This window comes from Ischnura elegans, assembly GCF_921293095.1.
Source record: "Ischnura elegans chromosome 13 unlocalized genomic scaffold, ioIscEleg1.1 SUPER_13_unloc_2, whole genome shotgun sequence".
Lineage (NCBI taxonomy): Eukaryota > Metazoa > Arthropoda > Insecta > Odonata > Coenagrionidae > Ischnura > Ischnura elegans.
The window spans coordinates 11,574,887-11,599,099 of NW_025791658.1; the positions used below are offsets into that span (position 1 = coordinate 11,574,887).

Here is a 24,213-nt window from a genome sequence, read left to right on the forward strand (position 1 = left end):
AATATACAGCGCTAACAGGAGGAGGGTAGCAGGGAATCTGGTGGAGATGAAGCCTAAAATGTTGAATAAGGATGAAGAAGAACTGAACCTTGGCCGATTCTTCTTCATCTTGCTGAGAACATGATAGAAATACGAAAATGGGGAATTCCTATTGGGAGTAATTTTTATTTCGCGCAATCTGAAAGAGGAGTGGTAAAAAAAACCTCATGCCACTAAAAAGGGTAGAATGCGAAGGCGTAATATTTTGCGTCATATCCCGTGCGCCGTGCGGAATTTTTATTGTCTTATGCTCTTTTGCTAATTTTGCGTCCTAACATCTTTGATGTTGATAAAAAATGGACCACCATTGAAAGGTTTAGTCTTTCAAGCTTTGTAGAATGAAGAAGATGACTGAAATAAATAAGGTTCTGGCAATGCTAATATATATCATTTTTACAAGTAAAAAATCAAAATTTTTCAGAACTTTGGAGTAAACTAGACGGGCAGCCAATATGCAACAGTATTGTGGAGTCAAAAGTAATACTACGGGTTATTTGATTTGATAGTGCGACAGAAATGAGGGAAAGCAGAGGCAAAGACAAATTGCAGACTATTGGAGAGATATTTGATGGGCGGAATGAATATTTGAAATATGCATTCGTGCCAGGATACTGCATGACAGTTGACGAACAGTTACTGATGTTCCGTGGGCGCTGTAACTTTAGAGAGTTTGTTGAGAGATACCAGGAAAGTATGGAATTGAAATTTTGGCTGCAAGTCATAGTAGTGATTCATACAAGTGGAATGTCTAAGTATACACAGGTAGAGAATCTCATAAAAGTCGAGAGGTCAATCAAGGGAAAAGATTAGTTACAGGTATGGTTGCAGGACTAATCAGCCAGAAACACAAGTAGGTAACCCACTACTTTCCAAAGACTTAGCGATTGTAGAGATCATAAGGTAAAATAAACGAGGGATTCCACCCGAGCTCACGACTGTAAGTGCCATACAGGCTACAGGATTTCCTAAAAAAGTGGTATCTCCTGGAATCCAAGAGAAAATCAACTATCGAAAGAATTTACATGGTGAAAAAGAAAATGTGACACACTCCTTGACAACCTTAGCAACCTAGGAAAATAAGTATCGTAAGTGCAACTACAAAAGGGATAGAAAGACACGAACATCCTCTTCACAATGTGCACAAATTATATGCCAAGATCATTCAGAAATTTTATGCAATCAGTGCCTGTAGTAGCATAACAGTTTTTAATAACTTTTGTAAATTCATCATACTTTTGTTTCATTAAATTTGTTACATATCTAATTTATCATTGACAAAAAATCCACTTTGTAATTTGTGTTAATGTTATTGTGCTAATGAACATTCATAAAAATGGGAAAGGTGGAGTGATATTTCTGGTAGAAGGAATAATATTATGCTTCGCTGCAGTAATAGCCTCAAACAAAATAATTCAATAATAATAAAGACAAAGAATATGTTGAGGAAGTACATTAGATGGAAAACATCACTTAACTCAGTCTAAATTCATCATAAACTGGTAATATTGTGGAAAAAATGTTTCAGGGTCCATTGGACCCAGTCAGGCTACTACGCGATAATTTTTTTTCAGTCTTCCTAGGGGTAATAATTAAGATTATATAAGTATTAATTTTACGTATCGAGGAAATAGTGTAAATTTTTGCTTGCATCATTTCCTATTATAAACTTGTGTTATGTTTACCGTGGCAAGGAATGAATAGATTTCTCTTTGATTTTAGATTTTATGCGAGGGTAATAATATTCTTTATTTTAGAGATTTGTAACTGTTTGTGAGACATCATTAATAATTAAGATTAGTTTTAGTAATTAAGATTAATTTTAGGTTGCCAGGAAATTGTGTAAATTTTGCTCATTTCATCTCTTCCTTGTGCTCAGGTTATTGAAGCCTAATTCATGCCCAGATGGGGGTTTAGGAAGAGACGATTGTGAGTGCACCATTGATTTCAATGGCAAAGGTGATTCCAAAGACAGTCTTCTCTCGTGTCAGAATCAATGTCACATCAATGAGAATTGACTAAGTATTGCTGCATCTATTATTGTGGTTGATGTAAAATATATTTTCTTATTGAAACACCATTTCATTGGTGTATCCCCCCATCAATGTTCTGTGGTGCTTGATTAAGGGCATTATACCTTAAATCCACCATTTGAACTATTGAAAGTTGGGGTAAATATGGTCATGGCAGAGGTTTTTCCAACAGGTGATTTCGTAAATGACAGAATCATCATCTAACTTCTGGTTTTCACATGGTTTAAGTAGAAGGATTTCACTCTTAAAAAATGCAAGAATCATTGAAAACAATCCAAGGTTTACATCTAAAAAAAACATTCGAAAATGGCGAAAAAGTGTTTTTTTTTCACAAATTCTTACTTTCATTTTTCAAATGAAGCGAACAGTTAATGAGCATCTCATTGAATTTTTGGTCCATTGTTTGAATCTAAAGGGAAAATTTTGCAATAAGACCTGTGACTGTATGTGTGAGTGCCTCATACAATGCTGTCTTCTAACTTCCAGCTGAAGATATGACCTATGCCAGGCAGATACATGGTACAAGAGTGGCTTATGGGGAAGCGGGCGATTGCTACAGCTCCCTAGACTGTCCTGAGGGTCATTTCAGCATCAACTTCAAGGGTACTGGACTCAGGGTTCATAGCAGTAGCAGGGTGCATAGCAGTTCATAGCAGGGGCAGCTGTTCATGTCAGCAGGAAAGACGTGAGTGCATGGCTCTTAACTTTTCTTCATCGTGATTAACCCATAAAGTGCTATCCATCAGCCTGGGGGATATGTGCAAGAGTATATAGGTGTGTGTGCTTGATTAAGGGCATAATGCCTTATTTAATGTAGCAAGTTCACTATTGTCAGAAATGGTATCACTATTAGTACCTTCAACTGTGGGCAGTTGAGAAATCTTATTAGCTCTGACTTTGTTCACAATATTCCACATTCCTTTGATTTGTTAGCTGCACTTGCAGCTCGATAGTTGTTAAATGTCCTGTTGGCCTCATTCAATGCATGTCGATATTGTCTTTTGCATAATTGATACTCTGTTACAAGTCCCTGTTCATCAGAACGCTTGCATAAGGGAGCAAGGCGCTTAAGTTCACGAGACATTATCAAGATCTTGTCACTTATCCATGGTTTCCTAATATGCTTGTTAGCAGTTTTTGAAAGTTTTAGGGGGAATTCACAGTCAAATCATATATTTCAGTTTTTTGTTGTTGAAACATCCACTAATTCTTTAATTATTTTACTAATAACTTCACACAACGCACAGGACAATATTATTTTACTTCAACTCAACACAGTACCTAACTAATAAACAGATTAGATCTCTTAGATACAATATTCAACACTCTTTCTTAATTTTTTTCTTTGGAAACAACAGAAAACAAATTACATCATTCAACACCATAAAACTTTTCTTGAAAATTACACCACAGAATTAATTCATATAATTATAACCTTAATGCAACAAATTAATCACACATTTACGTTTTAGCAAAAATTAAAATTCCTTCAATTACTTGACAGTAATAAGTTTTTATGTGCATGAAACTTGATACTATTGAGAGGCTTTGTAAATATATCGGCTAACTGATATTGTGTTGGACAGTAATTTAAAGTCACTACTTTTTGTGACACCTTTTTGGAAATGAAATGATATCTTACATCAATGTGTTTACCTTTTTCTATTAAGCTGTCCAGTCTCAATTAGTCGAATAGTGCTTTGATTATCCACATGTAAACTTACACTCAATTCTTTACCAATCAATTCTTCAATAAAGGTTTTTGCATATACTTCACACATTCAGCTGCTGCAATATATTCTGCCTCTGTAGTGGAAAGAGCCACAATTGGTTGTTTACGTGACCACCAGGCTACTGGACCTCCACAGAACATCAGGACGTATCCACTTGTGCTCTTCCTAGTCTTTAAGTCACCTGCATAGTCAGAGTCAGTATAAGCAGTCAGAGTCAAGTTTGATCTTCTTTTGTACCAAATACCCAGGTTCTCTGTATTCTTTAAATACTTCAATGTTCTTTTTACATTTTCAATGTCTGTTTTTGTTGGATTTTCTAGACTTCTGCTTTCATAGTTGACTGCAAACGCCATGTTAGGTCTTGTTTTATTCGTCAAATATAAAAGACTACCAACCACTTCTCTGTAAGGAAAGTTGAGAACACTTTTATCCCTTTCTTCGTGCTCATCAACTCTTTTCCCAATTTGAAGAGGTGTATCAGCTCCCTTGGTATTTTTCATCTCGAATTTATCTAATATATAATCTGTCAAATATAATCCCCTTATAATAATGCCCTTCTGAGATAGGAAAATAGAGTCCTTAGTTTTTGTTACCTCTATGCCAATTAAAACCTTTGGATTATTTCTTGTCTTTGTTTCAAACTCCTTTCCTAAACTATATAATAAACTGTCTATATCAGATTCATTTTCTCCTATTATGATCCCATCATCTACGTACACAGCTAAATACAGAGTTCTTTTCTCATTTCTGAATACGCACTGCTCTGATTTCAACTGAAAAAGCCCTCTGTTCAGTAAAAACTTCTTCAACCTCTGATTCCATTTCAAGGGTGCTTATTTTAATCGATATAAGGATTTTTCTAAACGGCAAATTTTATTTTTGACACTAAAACCCTCTGGCACATGCATGTAGATTTCTTCTTCTAGATCTCCATAAAGGAAAGCTGTTTTAATATCAAATGCCTTCATTTTGTAATTATTTTTTGCTGCAATGGCAAACAGTATCCTCAGTGATGTTGTATTCACCACTGGGCTGAAGGTTTCTTCATAGTCAATTCCTCTCTCTTGTTCGCAGACTCTAACTACTAATCTAGCCTTGTATCTCCTGTCTTCTTTAATTTTGAATACCCATTTACTGGTTAAAATTTTCTTCCCTTTGGCATCTTGAGGACTGACATATTTCCATGTTTCATTTTTCATCAACGATGATTTTTCATCTTCAATTGCTTCTATCCATTTATCTTTTTCCTGTCCAGTTACAGCTTCATTATACGAAATTAAAGCCATTTTACATTGATATTCCTTCAAGTTATCTGGTGCTTTAAGTTTATTTCTATCTCTAAGATTGTAGTGTAATCCTTCATCTTCTTCTTCTTCTCTTCCAGCTGTGACACCTTCTGTTTCTTGTACTATATCTTCTTCATCTTGATTTTCTACCTTTGCTCTTTTTATGGTCTTTTTAATTTCTTTCTCTTCCTTGAAGTTATTTTGAATTTCAGGAATGAAGATTACATCTCTAACTACCTCAACTGTTCTTTTATCCATAAAAAATACTCTTACTCCTTTTGAACAATCTTCATATCCCACAAAAATCCCTCTTTTTCCCTTGGCATCCCACTTTTGTCTCTTCTGAGATGGCACATGAGCATAGACTTCTGATCCAAAAACTCTGAGCTTTTCAAAATCTCCAAAAGGTTTACCGAACCATAACTCATAAGGAGTTTTGCCTTTTATTGAGCTTGCTCCAGTTCTATTGATCACATACACTGCAGTATTAACTGCTTCGGCCCAAAATTCTTTGCTCAGTTTCTTATTCAACAACATTGTTCTAGCTGATTCTGCCAAAGTTCTCATCTCACATTCAGCTTTCCCATTTTGCTCAGGATTGTAGGGCACAGATTTTTGATGACAAATGCCCTCACCTTCAAAAATGTTTCTTACTTCCTTATTTACAAACTCAGATCCATTGTCACTTCTAAAAATTTTAATCCCTTTTCCAGTCTGATTTTTTACGTATTTTATAAAAACTTTCAGCTTTTCTTTCACTTCGCTTTTATTTCTGAGAAAATATACTACTTTGAAGTGTGATAGGTCATCTTTCAATAACAGAAAATACTTGCTTCCTCCAATCGACTCTGTCTCCATCGGTCCACATAGGTCTGCATGTATTAATTCACATATGCTTTTAGAGCTACTGCTGCTTGGAGTGAATTTTCTTTTTGCATATTTCCCTTCTACACAGGAACTGCAAAACTTGAGGTTATTTTCTATAAATGGAATCTTATTTTCTTCTAAAACTCTCTCCACTAAGGTGAAGTTTTGATGACAAAATCTATTATGCCACTCCTGCAAAGTTTCGGATTTCTTTGCCAAATATAACTCACCAGTTGATTGCCTGGTTGTTCGAAAATCCATTACGTATAATTTACCGGATCAAATTGCTTGTGCACAGATTTTATTGTCCATGTTCTTCTATACGCATTTCTTATCATCAGACTCCAGTTTGTATCCCTTATCTAGGGCTATTCCCATAGAAAAAAGGTTAGTTTTAAGTTCAGGCACATACAAGACATTATTAAGGATTGTTTCCATCCATTCTTCACCGTTGTTCGCCAGAAGTTTTACCGTCCCGCAACCAACCGCATCCAGCGTTGATCCGTCTCCAATTTTTATTTTCTTGGGTTCGCTAATCTCTTGGTATTCCTTAAATATTCCAATTTCATTGCACATGTGTTCGCTGGCTCCGCTGTCTAAGTAACAAATTTCTTCATTTACTCGTTCATTGAAAAATGTAGTAGAACTGATGAATGCATTTTTGCTTGTTTTATCTTTCCTTTCTTCATCCTTCAGGAAACGGCATTGCTTAATAAAATGTCCCGGTCTCTTGCAGTGATGACACACTTTTTGATTTTTCGATCTTTCTCGGAAATAACAGTTCTTTTCTTCGTGATTGTTTTTCTTACAAATACTGCAAAACAATGGTTTGCTATTACATTTATTTTGGTTCCTTGAGTATTTCGTTTCCGCTCTTAATGCTGAGTTCTGTATTACTTCATCGTTAGAGCTTTTAAATTTTTGTTCCTCTGCCGCCAATCTCGCTACGAAGTTTTCAATTGTTCTTTCATCTTTCGTGGTAGACTCCCATGCCGTGCTGAAGTTTTGATAATCAGTGGGCAGCACACTAAGTATCTTCGTTATTAACATGGTTTCATCAATATTTTGCTGTAGCATTTTAAGTTTGTGAACTATTGATTGGATGTTGGAAATATTCGTCATTATGTCGGCACTCTTCTCGAAACGGAAATTGTAGAACTGTTGCAGTAAATTACACTTCTGTTTCTCAGTATCACGTTCGTATATATTCGTCAGGGTTTTAAACACATCATGGGCAGTAACACAAGACATAATATGCACCATTATCTTTTTATCAATAGTCATTATTATATACTTCTGTGACTTGGTGTCCATCATCTTCCAGTGACGTATGTCTTTTTCATCTTTCACATCAGCCAGACGTTGAATTCCATCAACCACCTCCAGTAGGCCACTTGCTCGGAAGAATATTCGTATTTGGAACTTCCACAATTCGAAAGTTTCAGCTCCTTTTAGTATTTCAATGTTTGATAGATCTTCTGTCATTGTTGCCGAGTGCGTTATTTTTACAATCTTCTCTTCGTTTTTTTTTTAACACCAATTTTATCTTTTTTCTTTCTTCTATTTTTTTACGTTTTCTTCAGAATCTAAGCGTTCGATGGATATAGGTTCCTGGGTCCATAACCTGTTGAATCTTCCAGTAGTTCTGTAATTATTTTACTAATAACTTCACACAATGCACAGGACAATATTATTTTACTTCAACTCAACACAGTAACTAATAAACAGATTAGATCTCTTAGATACAATATTCAACATTTGTAAAATAAATCAAAGCTCTCCTCAAAATGATTTGAATCATTTATTTCTTGCCAGATTTCTAGTGAAAGACAGTTGGTGAAAGAGATTATGTTTGCTGAGCCAAAAAAACGCTTATACCTTCTGGATGATATGGGTTTCTCCATGGAAACTTCACCATACACAGGAAAATGGTCTGATATATTGCTATCAATGACTGTTGATTTAACACTGGAGATGTTGACATTGGTAAATATGTCATCTATCAATGATGCCGTGGCATGAGATACCCGTGTGGGTGTATCATTAATCAATGGGGTTAATGATAAAGTTTGTAACAGGTTTATAAAATCAGTTTTATCAGGGGTCTCACATAGAAAGTTACAATTAAAATCACCATAATGACATCCTGATATGTATCCATTACCCAACTGAGGAGGCTATCAAATTTTTCAAGAAATAATTGGAAATCACCAGAGGGTGGACGATACACTGAAATGCAGATAATTGTATCAGTACCGACAGACACTTTGCAGATAGCATACTCGAAAACTTGTTCCATACATAGGTCATGACATGGGATTCTGATAGATTCACTCAATAAATTGTGCCTGGTACAAATAGCTCCACCACCATTTTTCAGATTCGATCTACAGAAGTAATTAGCTAAATAATAATGCTGTAGTATAGTTTGCTGAATCTCATCAGTCTTGAGCCAGTGCTCACAAATACAGACTATGTCTACGTGGTGCTCAGTTAGAAGAAGTTCAATCTCAGCTATTTTATTTCTAATGCATTGTATATTAATGTGCAACACGGAAAATGTAGCTTGTCAGGAGACACTCTCCCTGTTTGTTTTTAGAGCAAATGCTCCATTGGCGAGATCAATGTTAGCAGTATTTTTTGGCCATATAAAATTGTTAACAATTACACCCTCTGGCCAAAGGGATCGATCCCTCAATTTTTTGAAGTCATTTTGATCGATGCAAACTTAAAATGAGCCGTTGGCGCTTTTAGTGTTTTCAATAGCATCACATGATATGCAGTTCACAGAAAACTTATCTTTCTAATGTGTCCTGCTACTTCCTCCTTGGGCGTCTCTTTTTCTAGGTGCCCTATATAGACGAACATGGTTCTTTTTGCCACTCGAAGGTTGAGCGTAGCATCATTTACATCTGATTTTCCGGTTCCGATGATTTGGGTTGATCTCTTCTTCTGCCCTGGGTGTTTCTTCTTTGCCGTAACGACCGTAAATTCTTTATCGTCCGCAGGTCCTCTTGCTGATTCCGTTGTTTGGTAAGTTGGAATTCGTGCGACGTCCATTGCCCCGGAGCTTCCTTAGGCGACAGCAGCGACAGTTTATTCGTCGAATTTTCACATTTTTGAATCACTTCACCGTTCGTTATCGTCACCGATTTCGGTGGTTTTGGATTATTTCCGTCACAAGTTCTGCCAGCACTTTGATGGCGATTCACTCGAGTCACTTCCGAAAACTAGACTTTTTTCTTCGAAGCGACTACAAAATTATTTTTTTATTGTACAAGTACAGCTTTTAAAACTTCGATGTCGGCAGCCATATTGGCAATGTTAGCCCTGAGGTATCGGCATTTAAAACATTTCCAATATAGATCGCGGCACTCAGATAATATTTTCAGTACGATTTCGTTCAAGTTCGTACATTTGTGGTGGTATGTACTATTATAGCCTTCGCAAATGATGTACTTATAACGCATAGTGAGGGGTATATTGCAGGAGCCACACGCAAGCGCGGCCATTTTCAGTGTGACCGCATTCCATACCGACAGCGCCTCTTACCAGTCCCAGATGATGTGGAACCATAGGAATTAGTGACTCCGCTACATTATGACTGGCAAAAGAATTACTAGCCTGACTGTCTAATATAGCCTTAAAATTTTTGTGCCCAATTTTTAAGTTAATAGCAGGACGAAGATAGCTTCCATCAATAATCATCTGTCCAATACATGTATCATGATTCAATGACTTACTAGAAGTTGTTTTTCTTCGAGGGTTAGGCACTACTCGGTTTCCATTCCCCCTCATCCCAGAATGGACCGCACCTAGTTTTCCTGCAATGACAATGTAGGGCACTTTTTTTTCAAGCGTCCAAAATTCCCACACTGGAAACATTTCCTAACTGTACTAGAATCTCCTGAAGGTTTGACTTAGTGTTCCTCTTCAAGTTGGCTGACAACTTTCCTAAGATCATCGAATGTTTTGGGCTGTGAAACTTTAACTAAAGCCCTAATCTTTTCATGCAGTAATTCGATTATATTGTGCATTGCCTTATCTTCATGATCTTCTGGGTTCAGTCTCTTGAAGAGTTGATATTTTTGAATAAAGAAAGCACTCGTCCACATGCCTGTAGGTTGTGTGTCTGTGAATAGCTTCTTCTTCACTGCACTCTTCACCCCTTCGGAATCAAACCGTGCAATGAATTCTCATTTGAAGTCCTCCCAATCCAGATATAACCGTTTTAAATTTCGCCACCTAGTAGCCACTTGCCCCTTCAGCTGTTGACTTACTATTTGTGTATTAATGTCTGTGGGTAGGTTAGTTCTACCTAACAAACTGAGTGATCCTTTAATAAAACTTTGGATTTTCTTCCAGTCTTCCATGAAATTTTGGAAGGCAGTCTTTCATCACTTTTGGTTGTAAATGTCCACTTGTATAAGGTAGAGTGACTGATGGTGGTACTATATTCCTCACTTGATCACTTACTTGTTCTTGTAACTGTAACAATCTGGAGTCAACTTCTTGCTTAACCATCTCCATGTTATGCTTTACCCTGTCCAATTCATTTTCTACTGTTACCATCCGGTTTTCTGACGTTTCCATGCCCTATTCTATATGGATGACCCTACCTTCAATTTTTTTTAGTACATAGATTCCATGTTTCCAGAAATAGTATTAGTCATTTGGTCTGACAACAGAGATGTAACCATCAAGATCATCTTCTCCAAGTCGTGGTGAACGTCGGACATCTGTAGGGGCTTTCTCTAACTCGATAGCAAGTCTTATCGACGTTGCTGCGTCGTTAGCTTATCGAAAATCTTCACTAACGACAATTGGTTTTCTCTACGCTCGCTTAACGATATTTTCTCGATAGCACTAACGAAAAATGCCGATAGCTTATCCGGGGACTCGGGAGCCCGTCTTAAGCTTATCGACGCCCGCTATAATGTTTTTAGGTATTGGTTGCTCAGTGCGTGGCAAAGTTATAATTCTGCTACCACAAAGCGATAAAGGTATTTTTACTTGAAAAATTATAGATACACTTTTGCAAAGGAGATGGAAAGCATTAAAACGTTTTGCAGCAATCAATGATTATAAAAAGTGGCAACAGAGACATTAGTTTTTGCGGGGGAGTGAACATGTTGCTTGAAGTAGATTTAAGAAAGTTATTTACCTTGTGAAAATAATATTTACACATTCCAATTATAGTGCTCCGATTATTTTCAGTCGGTAGTTTATTTAGGCTCGATTGATGGGTCTTAACTTTTTAGGTAGGGATCTAACCACATTTTGAGGAGAGAGCAAATGTAATTAAGCATCTAGTGCAGAGAAGACGACTTAGGAATATATGAAAATACTCATTAATATATCTTTTAGAATTGATTTATCATTCTTATAACATGTGACTTGTTAAAGATTATAAAAAAATAAACACGTGACTGCGGCAAAAAATTGAGCGTAATTTTGAAAATTTTGTTGAATTCCCTCTCTCCAAAATACAATGCACGTAGCGTTCCGAAGAAAAACTCTGTCGAGGGCACACAGAAACGCTTGGTCTGCGAAAGGACGTGATTTCCAGGTGAGAATGCTGGGCGAACTACTTAAGAATGCGGCGGCGACGGTAAAAAATTTCAATGCCCTACCGCGTATCAGCTAATTAGCTGCCTCCTTCACCTAACACTGCCGCGCATGGATTGATGTTCGTTCAGTATTGCTAGAAATTGACGTCCCGGACTCCCGATGGAATAGTCAGATCTCGCAGCATAAATACGCAGGCAAGACATATGACTGTCGCTAAGCGCAATAAATTTTAAACTACGATCGTTCACGAAAGCATTGAAAAAATTACCAAGGCGGTAGCAAGAAAGTGCTACACCGGGAAATATGGGAATAAAATAATTGCGAAACTGTATTTGATTAATTTCAAGTCGCGGAAAATTCTTGAAATATTTTAATTTTAGAAGCGGAAGTAGCAATGCGGTCGAGTAATTCTGTATCCATGGATGGGAGTGAAGTTAGTTGAAATATTTCCGTCAGCAAGTGATTATAGGCTGCGCTGGTCGCCTCTTTTATTAACTGAACATAGTATGTAGGCACTTACAAGAAAATAAAGCCATCAGTAAAAGAAAGCGAGTGCTATCGCGCGATTTTGACCATGATTCAAGAGAAAACGATGTGTTCTGTCTTCATTTACCGTCACTTAATATTATTAGGATAGTTGGATGCCCTAACTATTGGTTAACGTGAACATTATTAAAGGTGTATAAGAAAAAAATAAGCGTGAAACATTTATCGCTGAAAATGTCATTCCATGTAGGTAATCGCGGCTGCATTAATGGTCTCTAGTTGTCTCGGTACGATTTGCGGAGGTAGTTAGGCCGTCTCGGGGCTGTCTTGTTGGTACGATATATGGAGGTTTTACGAGATAAAGAGGTTCACTATATAGAGGTTTGCCTATAAATTTACATGTAAATCTGACGGGACCAGAGGGTTGGTACGAAGTATGGAGGTTTACGATGTAAAGAGGTTCACTACATAGAGGTTTTACTGTATAAACCCCATTCTCAGATGCTCACATAGGGTATTGAAGTTAATATGAAAGTGAACGAAATGTCCACGTATATAATTCATTGAAAGTGCATCAATAGGCATTCGTTTTTATTGAAAATATAAATTAATTTCGGATCCAAACTTTACGAATCAACAATAGATACCTATCGTGTCTTGTTGTGAGTAATTTAAAAGCAAAGCAATACATTACATACTTAAAATTACGGAATATTTATAATGTAAAATACCTTACGCTATTGGAACGCATAATGTTATATACGTGTAACATTGGTAAAGTTAAATACTGCTCCCACTATGTAAATTTTACGTTTCAAGTGTTTAATCAATCATTTTTATTATAAATAACATACAATTAGAGCGCTTCCACGGATCTAGCGTCGTATATTATGATTTAAAATAGTTAGCTTAGGCCGAAAAGTGTAAACAAAAGTGCGCCATGTTGCTAAAAATTTGTCGGTAGGTCCTACCGAGCGTTTTGAAATCGTCGGTATGTACTGACGGGTTTACCAACAACTGTCGGTGGGATAACGACAATCGTCAGTAAAACGTGTCACCTGAATCGCTCGTACCGAGACTTATCGGTAGGACCGGCTTACCGACACCGACAATCGTCGGTACGGTGTACAGAATTCCGCCTCTGGATGCCTAAGTTTTGTACCAAACTCATTACACTAGCAAGCACCTCTCTGACACCTACTTCCTCATTGTCCGATGATAGTTGTTGCTCCACTTCTACGTAGAAGCTGTCAGTATCTCTATTTTCTTTCCTCAGATAGTCTTCCAGCCTCAGAGACTAATCTGTCTTTGTTCCCCTTGTAGAAATACCAAAGCCAGCAAGCTGTTCCTTCAGCTGAACTACGGTTAAATCCTTGAAAAATACTTTCGTCTTCTTAATTTCAGCCATCTTCCAATACTTTTAATGACGAAAAAAGATGCAAGAGGACTGGCAAATTCATATGCATCAATAAAATTGTATCTCATCGATAAAACTGTATTCGGTCTGGGACTATTTTCTTTCGCGGGTGGTGCCATCTGGTGCCATCGTGCCATATCCTCCTAGAAAGATCACATGCCTTCACAAGCTGGCACCAGCCGTTGGAGATTGCATCGTTTACGTCACGTCTCACCACTTTTCAGGGATTTTTGTGGTTAAGTTTGTGAAAAATAGAGTGTCTGGTAATGGTGAAGTTTCCCTTATTCTTTAATTTCATTCACTGGGCTTCAGAAACGTGTTTGTGAGATATTTTTGTTAAAAATGCCTTTCGTGTGTGTATTGTCGGGATGTAATGGAAACTCCGGGACATGGTTCAAGTTTTTAGCTTTCCAAAAGATCCTGAGTTGAAGAAGAAGTGCATTTGGGCGATAAGAAGAAAACATTTCACCCCTACGAAAAACTGTGAGGTATGTACTCTTTCTCGCTGTAATTATTTAGATGTAATTTTAAGTCAGAAGTGTCTTCGGGATGTTGATGCATCAACATCCCGAACTATTCAGTACTGAAGTACTATAGTACTATTCAGTACTAAAAATGGTGATTCAAAATATTGTAGCAGCAATTCTTTTGAAAATTCTTGCATTTTAGTTGTCTTTTTGTATTAATTCATTCGGTAAACGTGTGGTTAAAGGAGAAACTAGGAATAAGCTGCCAAGTTTATAGGATCGAATATTGCTTCTTAGCTTGCCCTATGGTGTATTACACGTCGGCTTTCATCATTTCAAATTATCTTATGCTATAGTTTAAAACAATAAAAATATCAGGCATACAAATATTTACTATATTTACAAGCCTAGTAATTTGATTTCTCATGCAGAAATACCAAAAATTGGAAATGATTTGACCTAATAAGTTACATGGTATTTTATCATGTACAGTAGAATCCTGATTTAAGGTTTTTCAGGGGGGACAAAATTTAAAACACTAAATGCGGAAAAACACTAAATGAGGACCTGCCATTTTTTTCAGGTTTTAGGGTCTGTAATGATTGGAATGGCTTTTTATGAATAAAAAATATTATTTTAAGTAACTAAAAGGTGCTGAATTCAGCAAAAAATTCTTTAATGAAATGTTCTCTGCCCTATGAAGGTTGGATAATACTTTTCAGGAATCAGCTGAAAAAATTGGTTGTAAAAATGAGTAATGAGAGGATGACAATTGTTTTAATGAAATATTTTAAGAAAATTCTAATAAACATCAACTGAAAATCATTCCCACACAGATTATTATTATGGACATTAGTGATTCCATTTTTATGCATATTTCAGTGGTCTCGATGAAATTTAGAATTTTTTCTGTAAAAGTGACATGTAGGTGACTATAGCATTTCTAATATAATAAGAAAAGGTGTAAGTAGGAACTCTAAAAATCATGAGGAATGAGTGAAATAAAGGGACAGCAGAAGATTGCTAATCCCGAATTCTCAACTACCGAATATCTAGTAAAAGGGAGGTTTTCTGGAATTTTGCCTACTTAACGTTTTCTGTTGCCTCGGCGAAACAAGGGATTTATGAGCCTTTAAAAAGCCTCCTATGCGCATGTTTTGGATTTCGAGGTCATCCAAAGAAGTAGAATCTTATTTTAGTATGCGTGCAAGTCGATGGTGATTCAACTCGATGATAACACCAGATTCGTTGTCATATATCCGCGGCCTTATGCGGGTCGAATGGAGCCGGGAGAAGTTGCTTACGCGGCGCGCTGATCACCTTGACTCCGACTCGCCTTGTTTCTCGGCAGCTTTTAATAAAATTTGGTTGGACCTTGAATTACGAGTAGCTAAACTCTGTTAAGTGAAAAGGTTTAATCTTCAACAGAACTGGATTTCATCCGAAAAATTGTCAGTGCCTCTGGAGTTTGGCAATTTCGTCAGGGTTATGATGTCGAAGTCAACCACCAAGGGATACCTGCCGGATTTTCGTATTTTTCCGCGCTCATCTATTCTACCGTGAGTATGCGGTGATTTTTTTCCAGCATGAGCGATTAATTTAGAGTCATGGACCGTGATAGTTCTTCAAAACTCCGATTGTCATTCTCTTTTGACATTAATTAGCACCAGATAAATATTTTTGAATCGACAGCGATATCAACCAGCCGCATGTCGATAAATTGGCTCCGGGATATCTAAATTACGATGTAAAATAATGTTGTTCCGTAGGGAAAGAATGCTCTCACTCACGGTCATGACAGGGGAAACACTTCCTCTGTTCTTTCGCTGTTCCTCCGTGGAAACTGACCTTGGAATGGATTATAGAAAGAATCTTCTAGTGAACTGCGCAATTGATATTGGGCCTCTTTTGAACAGAGAAAGTAGCCGACTGAAAAAATTTTGGGCTAATAATCGACTGCCCGTAGGGAGTAGAGTTGAAAGGGGCATAAGGCATTAATTGAAAACATAACGAGAAAACCATTATTGTAGCGGCCCTCGGAGGATAACTCGTGTCATCAGTCGTCACGTATCATCGAAGTCAAGTTCAAGAAGTGAAGGATAAGGTAGTTCGAGGTTATTAAGGGATGACTTTGCTCCATTAGATTGGATCTGATACAAAAAGTGCCTGGTGTTTGGATCAGAAGGGGAGCGAAACGTTACGAGAAGACAAATCACCCAACTTGCCAGTTGAAGGTCGCAGCGCTGCGCTCGCGGAAGACAGCAGTTGAAGAAGCGTTCCCCGGTAGATTCTATCGACTCTTGGTAAACTTTCATGAGACTGTTCTTGTTGATGAGCATAAATTCGAAGATTTGGATGAACCGTCATGAAAAAAACGTTAAATCGGGCAAAAAAATCTTGAGCGGGACAAATTTTTACGACCATAAATGCGGAAAAACGCAAAATGCGGAAACACTAAATACGGATAATTTTTACATTGTCCTAGTAGGGAATGAATCGGGACCCAAAAAAATAAACGCTAAATGCGGAAAAACGTTAAATGCGAAGACCTTAAATCCGGATCCGACTGTATTTATTAATTTTAGGTGTGTGAGCTTCACATCGCACCTTGTGATATCAGAAAATAATCTGTGGCCTTGGACGAGAAGACGAGGAGAAAATTCTTGCTGAATTGAAGGTGCCCAGATTGGAGGAAGGTACCATTGCTTCACTGTTACCTGTCGCCAAGAAGACAGCCATTGTGGCAGAAGTGACATGTTTGTGGATGTGGATTTGATTTGTGCAAGTTGATGCTGTGATAGTGGACGTTCATCGGAGAAAGTATTGAAGATAGTTTTTATGTATCGACCAGTCCTCTTTTAAATAATTTTTTATTCGAAAGAGAATAAGAGTAATTGTTTCGCTAAATTAGACGTGGGATAGAAGAGAAAATTGGAAATATTATTGTGGTTGACAATAGAAAATACATAATATATGTATTGTATTTCTGTGGGTTTTTTCTTTCCTGCCTCTTTAAAATTTCTTGTGGTGGTGACTTCATGCAAAGTAAGTATAAAATCGGAGGTGTGATCTAAGAGATACCATGTTTTATTTTACAAGTGTTTATGCTGGTGATTTGGCAGGACTTTCATATTTTTAATAGGTTGATACATTTACTGCAGTGACCTAGAGACTTTTACTCATCCCAAATAATTTTTCAAATACTTTAGCGCCTGATATGGGTAAGTTTTAGTAGCTGAGACTGAACTATACGTTAATTTTTGCTTGCATTTTGATGAATTCGATCGTACTAATAGCAGATGTGTCAGCAATCCTGTTTCATCGGCAATTTTTATTTAAAAATTTTATTTCGTCAGTCTTTAGGGTAAGGTTTTTAATGCTCGTGGGCTATGTGATGTCTTATTTAGTGTCAAAATTAATAAGAATTTACTTGACAATAGAAAATATCATTGTGGTTGGTAACATCTCAAGGTTTCCAAGTAAGTACGAGCCACTTAAGAATGCTGGATGCTGGGGATGCGTGAATTAGCGTTGAGAATCTCATTTTTCGCAGTTATTTAAGTGGCCGAACAAGTTTTGTAAGTTCTCAATAGGTAAATAATACTGTATCATGAATTCTAAATACCATGATATAGTATTATTTACCTGTTGAGAACTTACAATTCATAATAATTCGTATTAAGGTTCTCGCTACGGTCGGTAGCTATCGATTGTTTTGCGTTCGATACATTTTTCGATCGTGCGAGTTACGATATATATCTAATTTTCGACCTAATCGATTGAGATTAGCCTGAGTGCTGTGTTCCTGCGCGCTTTGTATCCTATCGTACGTGCTTCGTAGCGGACATTCACATGCTGCGCACGCGCTTCGTCAACAGGCCGCGAATGGAAATTATCCATTGATGAAAAGCGACGGAGCGGCACAGTATCCCCGTAGTCAATGGGTACTATGTACATACGAATTAGATACGGAGGGTTCTGTGCCGTCTGGGTATGATATGTGTGATATGTCATTGAGCATTTAAGTATAATTTTTAGCATGTGATTAATGTTGTATTTGCTTTCCCCAGATATAGCCAAGGTCCAGGCGCAGCTGAATGAAATTGTATCCATCCTTAGGGTAGATATGGTAGAGATAAAGGAGCAGTTAGACTCTCTATCAGATCAAGTAGCTAGACTCAAAGGGGCATCAAGCAATGGGGAGACCAAGGATGACCTAATATTTGAGCAAGAGTTCCAGTTCCCAAATCGTAGTGTGCAAGACCTGAAGAGAGTTGAAGAGAAACTGTCATCTAGCTTGGCATTCAGGAAGTACTTGGTATGTGGCTAATGGAATCACTTCAAAGTTCTAATCATTTAAGAATAATTAATTAGCTATGTAACATGTTAACATGTCAGGATAAAAGATTTTTAAGTATTTTGTAGAATACTCACAAATGTGAAAAGCCCAGACTTGATAGTTTTAATTATTGCTTAAACTACTTATAAAACTATATAGAAATTAAGAAAGCTGAGTGGGATATTTTATTTACTTTTGTTACTCTATTTCAGACCAAATACATTCAAAACAGAGCAAGCTTCCCACTTCTTGGTAATCTATCTGCTAAGGAGCAAAAGAAATTTTTCAAAGCAAGGAAAATTTTCCTCAAACTATCAATGTTTTGCTTGGTATGCATTTCGCATTTTAAGAGCATAGCATTATATAGTCTTTGATGGCTGCAATATTTGTTATGTTGGCTTGAGTAGGACAGTATAAATGCCCCACAAAGTTACCGCTTGCAATTTTTAATGGAATATCTTTCTTTCAGTTGCAATGCAAAGTAAGGTCGAAGCAGTTGGCAGCTCTCCTATTGATATGCCAGCAATCAAACATTCACTGAGTGAGTGGTTCAGGCTGGCTAAGTCCCGCACAGATGTTGGAAAGGAGAAACGGAGGGAGAAGGCTAGGCGGCAGAAGAAACAATGCAATGAGTGAAGAAACGTCCACCTCAGCGTCAACTTTTCAATTTTGAGAATTCCATTGACACCAAGACATACTATTATATGTCATATACAATATAAATAAATTGACAGTCAAAAATTTTTTGTCTGTAGTTCAATTCAAAGTTGTCTAGGTTTCTCTCCTGTTACTGTTAAATGTCCCCATATTTCATTGCCCTACATCCTCTATAATGTCAATCAAATGTGCTTCCTCATTGCTCTTGGTTGATTTCCAGCCTTATTTTCATATTTTTTGTCTTTTCATGGCCAGCGTAAGTTTTACTGATGACTTTGATGAGCTTTTTCAGTCGCTATAGCTTTGCTACCAAAATCATGGACTTAATTCCCATTAGGATAGTTTACCGTTAAGTTTTTTGATTAGCCTGTTACATAACTTTCTTTTGCCATTTAATTTCCTGACCTGAATTCTATCGCACATTATTAATATAACATGTTAAATTTTCTGATTATTAACCAAAATTTCTCTGAATGAAATGTTTTCAGAAGGTCTTACTGTATTTGGCAAATACCAAAGGAAGTTGTACTCTTGGTTTTAGATTTTATTTATCCAGAGTACTGTGTATAAAATGAAAAAAAGTGGTAAAAAGTACTATATGTACTGGGGGATTTAGATGATGCTAAAAAATAAGGAAATTACTCAAATATAAAATCTTCAGACTGTCTACACTATGTAAACCATATATATTGCCAAAGGTATGCATTCTGTATACAGAATCCATTTTCCATCCATCTACAGTAGATACTGCGTAGACGACATTTGCATCTTTGGTAGATGCACTGTAGAGCTATTGTTGATGCTTTGTATATAGATACGAAAGGTCTACATCCCCACCCAAACCTCTACTGTATACCCATTGAATATGTATACCATCTATATACCTAGCCTCTACAGCTGAGTGTGTGCTGTGTGGAAAAGTTCTTCAGTGAGTCTGTGGCTATAATTCTAACGTCATTTGATTCCTTCAAGTGCTCTGTGACATGTGGAGCTGGTGAGCAAGGCCGACCATATTGGTGCAAACTTGAAGGAAAAGCTGTCGCTGAAGCATATATTACCGTACACAGGGCGGAGACCGAAATGATGGAATTCCTGTACATGTTCAGCCATGTATTGCTGGTCCTTGCAGTTACTCTAAGATAGATAATTGGATTCTAGGAGAGGTAAATTCCTCTTTACATCTGAAATTCTTATGCTTCCAATAACATCTAGTCATGAAAGGCAGGAAAATGGATGTCTCAATGGCATCAGAAATTCTGGCATAAAAATCTCATCAAAAACCTTTATTCATTTGTTTTTTAGAATTCTTTGCTGCTCTTAATAAAAAATTTTCAACCAAGAAATGTCAGTGAAATAAGGCTGAGTCCAACTCTTTCTAGGATAAAGCACATCAAGCTTAAATACATACCAACAAAAAAATTTATCTCCACGGAGATCTTAGAAGTAGGCCCAGTACAGTGAGTCCTCGTTTAACTACACCTACTGTTCCTGAAAAATGTGACGATAAACGAAATGACGTTAATCGAAGCATAATATCCCATAAAAACAATGTAAAAATTGAATATCGGTTCATAGACCTCACAATTCCTATGCGAAAAAATTTTAGCATATCATATTTGGGGCATTTTTTACGATGGGAATGCCAAACTATGGCATAAATACGAGTTCCTGTCTTCATCGATGACAATAGCAGCAGTGACATAAATCCTTCTCCATTTTTGTATCTCCCCGCATTTGCTTTTCGGCTTAGCTATAGTGCGGTCCAATGAATGCTACCAGACACTACAGAGCAGGGATCCGGTGCTCCGGTCCATAGGCCCTACCCTCGCTACGAGAATTTCTTTTCGGACCGGTCAGGAGCGAAATCAAAATGGCGCAAATGAGCGAGGGCAGGCAAACTGGGATTATGAAATCGAAGAGATGGTTTTAATTGCTAATTGAGGCGGGCGGATGTCGCCTAGGCATCATCATCGCTGAAACATCGTCGCAGTAGCAGGAACCAAAATTATTGTGAACATTGTTTTCTTGGACATTGTCGTGGAAATGTCTCTGATGCTAAAATTTGCCAAAACCGTAATCACAATTAACAGTATACACACCGTTTTACACTTTGAATAGACTGACCGTATTTCCGCCCACGAAACAAAAAACCTGTAAAGCCTGCCACTTCACCTTTTTTCTCGCACGAAATTTAAAATACGTGACGTTATCGCGAAGCGAAGGGGCGATAAACGAATCACGATCATAAAATTTTCGTGACGTTATCGCGAAATGACGTTAAACGGGGTGACGTAGAACGAGGACTCACTGTATGTATGATATTCCTTCTTGCAGGCTTGTCTTCTTCCATGGGAATATGTGATAATTTCTTTCAATTCTTTTAGGGATTTCAAGAAAGGGTATTGTTTTGAAATCCATTTATTGTAGATAAGGTCCACAGGTGTTTCCTAAGAATACTTCATGATTTCACATGACACTTGACTCAATTTCTTCACTTTGTACAATGCTTAATGAAGGCAAATATGGATTTTTTGAGCAAATATTGGCATTTTGCGTGTTAAAAATTATTTTTATGTCATTCAGCTGCCCATCATCGTTCCCCATAATGATGTTTTAATAAATTTCTGTATTTTTGTATATACCTCTTTGCTTATAAAAGGAAATTTTGTGTTTGTCAGGCTTCTTTTAAAGTTATCCTTATTTTTTCCTGCAATTGTCCCTCTTGTGAAGCCTTTGTTCAGTCACCTCACTTAAATCCCATGGTGGTAATTCTCCTGGTTTCATGTTTCAATTGTCTTTTGCAGGGACCAGTGCCCACCGCCCACCCGTCTTTGTCGTCTTCGCCTCTGATTTCTCCATCCACGGCCCTTTTGCTTCCTCGCACTCCCCCCCCCCCCCACCCTCACCCTCATCGCGATGGAGTCACTCTGCTGACATTCGCGACTCTTATTCCTTCCCGCTGCCAAGGACGAGTCTAAATTATCGCTGGGAGTTGAACTCTGGGGACCTGTAAGTGTGATTAGGAACCACGTTTCATGTACTGATAAGATGGTTTCTAATGTAACTTTGGGGAATTTATAATTCATGTTGAACCAGCCAACTGGAATAAAACTTTGAACACCTCTACAGGATGATTCAATGCCTGATGATGTCAACTATTTGACAAAACCATGGTCATGTATAAAACCGTCCTGAGAAAGTATACAAAGTTTTCACTAGCTTGCAATGAGCCGTGAATGGAAAGTGCTTAGTATGCATTAATTTGGAGGGTAAACTACGTTATTTAGAGGGATTTATTCAGGCTGAATTCAAATTGAGATTCTCCTTAATATGGTGTTTGCCAAATGTTCTGGGGTCAAGCATTTGGGGAAACTCAAGTGGTACCATAGTACCTCGACAGATATAGCATTCTGCACTTAGTTTATGCAATAATAATAAGGCAAAGGAAAAATCATTTTCCTTACCCATTTGCCGTGTACTAAATATATTGTTTTTTTTTCTTTTTCCACAGTGATGTTGGTAATATGAATTTGAAAGATTTTAATTTAAAATTTGATCACATACTTTATGTGGATCCCTCCCAATTAGCTAACAATAGTGCTTAACACCTTGAGTGCGGCATGACGTGATATCACGTCATGATGCGCTATCCCCTGGTGCTGATGACGTGATAACACGTCATGCGTACCCCGAGGGTTCCGGCCCTCTGTAAGAGCTCGGTTCAGTTCTATTATGACATTTTTCGACTCTAAGTTGCTCAGCAGGGATCTAGCAGCGTATTTGTGAACGCCGTTTCAAGCAACCTTTCCTGGGAGGATCGGGAGAAATTTTTTCTTTTATCTTAAGGTAAGCCAATTTCCATTCATTTTCCCCTGTATTTTATGCTATTATTTTCATTTATTTCTATTAATGCGTGAGTATAACAAATTTTATTTGAGTTATACTTTACAAGTAATATGTATTTACTATCTGGAACTTAATTATGTGTGTTTATTAATTGTTTATTACGTTTTTATAATATTTAGCGATGATATAGATATTTTTTTCCATTCTTCCTTTTTTTAGCTCTCTGCCTTCTCTAGGCGAATTTACACGAAGGAGGATAGAGGGAGCTCCTGGAAGAGATGGGCATCAGGCATTCTCTGTAGACTCCGAGCTAGAAATTTTGAGAGGAGGGTGGGGAGGAGGTTGAACCCTCACATTCAGGTACTCCATTGCCTCCTCCTACTCCCGATCCCTTTGTCAATCCCTGGCCCATCCCCTTTGTCCTATTCTTTCCCTGAACCTTCTAACAATACCGTCAGTCCTTCTCCATCCCAACGTCCTTTGCGGTAGACCCGTGGACCTGTAGTTCAGTGACCCCTCAAAATATCACTTTCATAGAAAACCCAGCTCTCACCATTCCACCCCCTTCCAACGACCCAAGTGTTTTTGCGTCTCCTTTTCCCAGACACCCTCTTTCGTATACAGACATACTTTCTTGTAGTCTCCGAAAGAATAGGTTAGGAATTGGAAACAGTGACCTATGAAGAGTTTTACCTTCATAGGCCTAATATTTCACAAGGTAGGTATTCCTATAACCAATATATCCGACTAATGGAGCATTGCTATCTTGTTTGACCTGCTTTGCTTTCATGAGTCGTGATTGATTCTTTAGCATTCTTCAAGCTATTCATTTTTCACCGAACACCGGCCAAAACGATTCAGAGCCTGAAGGTTTCCTCAAATTATCAGTCAATTTAGATTAATTTCACTCCTCCATTGATTCCCTAATAATTCCTTCTTGAAACTATGCACGCTTTTTCATGTATCGTGAACTCGCCTAAAAGATTCCCCTTTATAAATTCCGTCTTTCTGTCATTAGATCCTTTATTCTTCCATCCTACATTCCTTATCCCAAGCCACTTTTACCATCATTATCTCAATCCCACTCACTGAACTCATCCAAGAGGCAGAAAGAAGTATCGATGGTGCAATATTGCACTATTGCGGTGCAAGCACTCTCGGGCGTAGGAAAGAGACCGCAGATATCTACACAGGCTTCAAGGATTCTCCTCTACTCTGTCCCGAGCTTTTTTCTTTCTTTCATCAGAAGGCATAAATAGTATTATATATTTTTGTATCATATTTTGCAAATAGCATTATAGGCTAAATATATTGTTATAAAATTTGTGAGAGAGGTATTTCCTACATTGGTAAAACATACATGGCTGTACGTAGTTGTATGTAATATATAATTTGAAAATGGTTATCATTTCGATTGTAATGAAATTGTTTTGGGTAAATATAATATTTTTTTCATGTCATGTGATTCCTTTTTT

The 24,213-nt window shown here is 37.4% G+C and overlaps 1 protein-coding gene across 1 annotated transcript; it reads left to right on the forward strand.

Annotated features, from left to right (window-relative positions):
- Positions 1-1,861: 1,861 nt before the first annotated feature.
- Positions 1,862-19,855, forward strand: LOC124172705. Its single transcript, XM_046552173.1, has 5 exons — positions 1,862-1,995; positions 2,556-2,754; positions 17,967-18,214; positions 18,448-18,564; positions 18,705-19,855. Exons 3-5 carry the CDS (start codon positions 18,023-18,025, stop codon positions 18,774-18,776), a joined length of 381 nt encoding a protein of 126 aa, XP_046408129.1. The 5' UTR covers positions 1,862-1,995; positions 2,556-2,754; positions 17,967-18,022; the 3' UTR covers positions 18,777-19,855.
- The last annotated feature ends 4,358 nt before the right edge of the window (positions 19,856-24,213 follow it).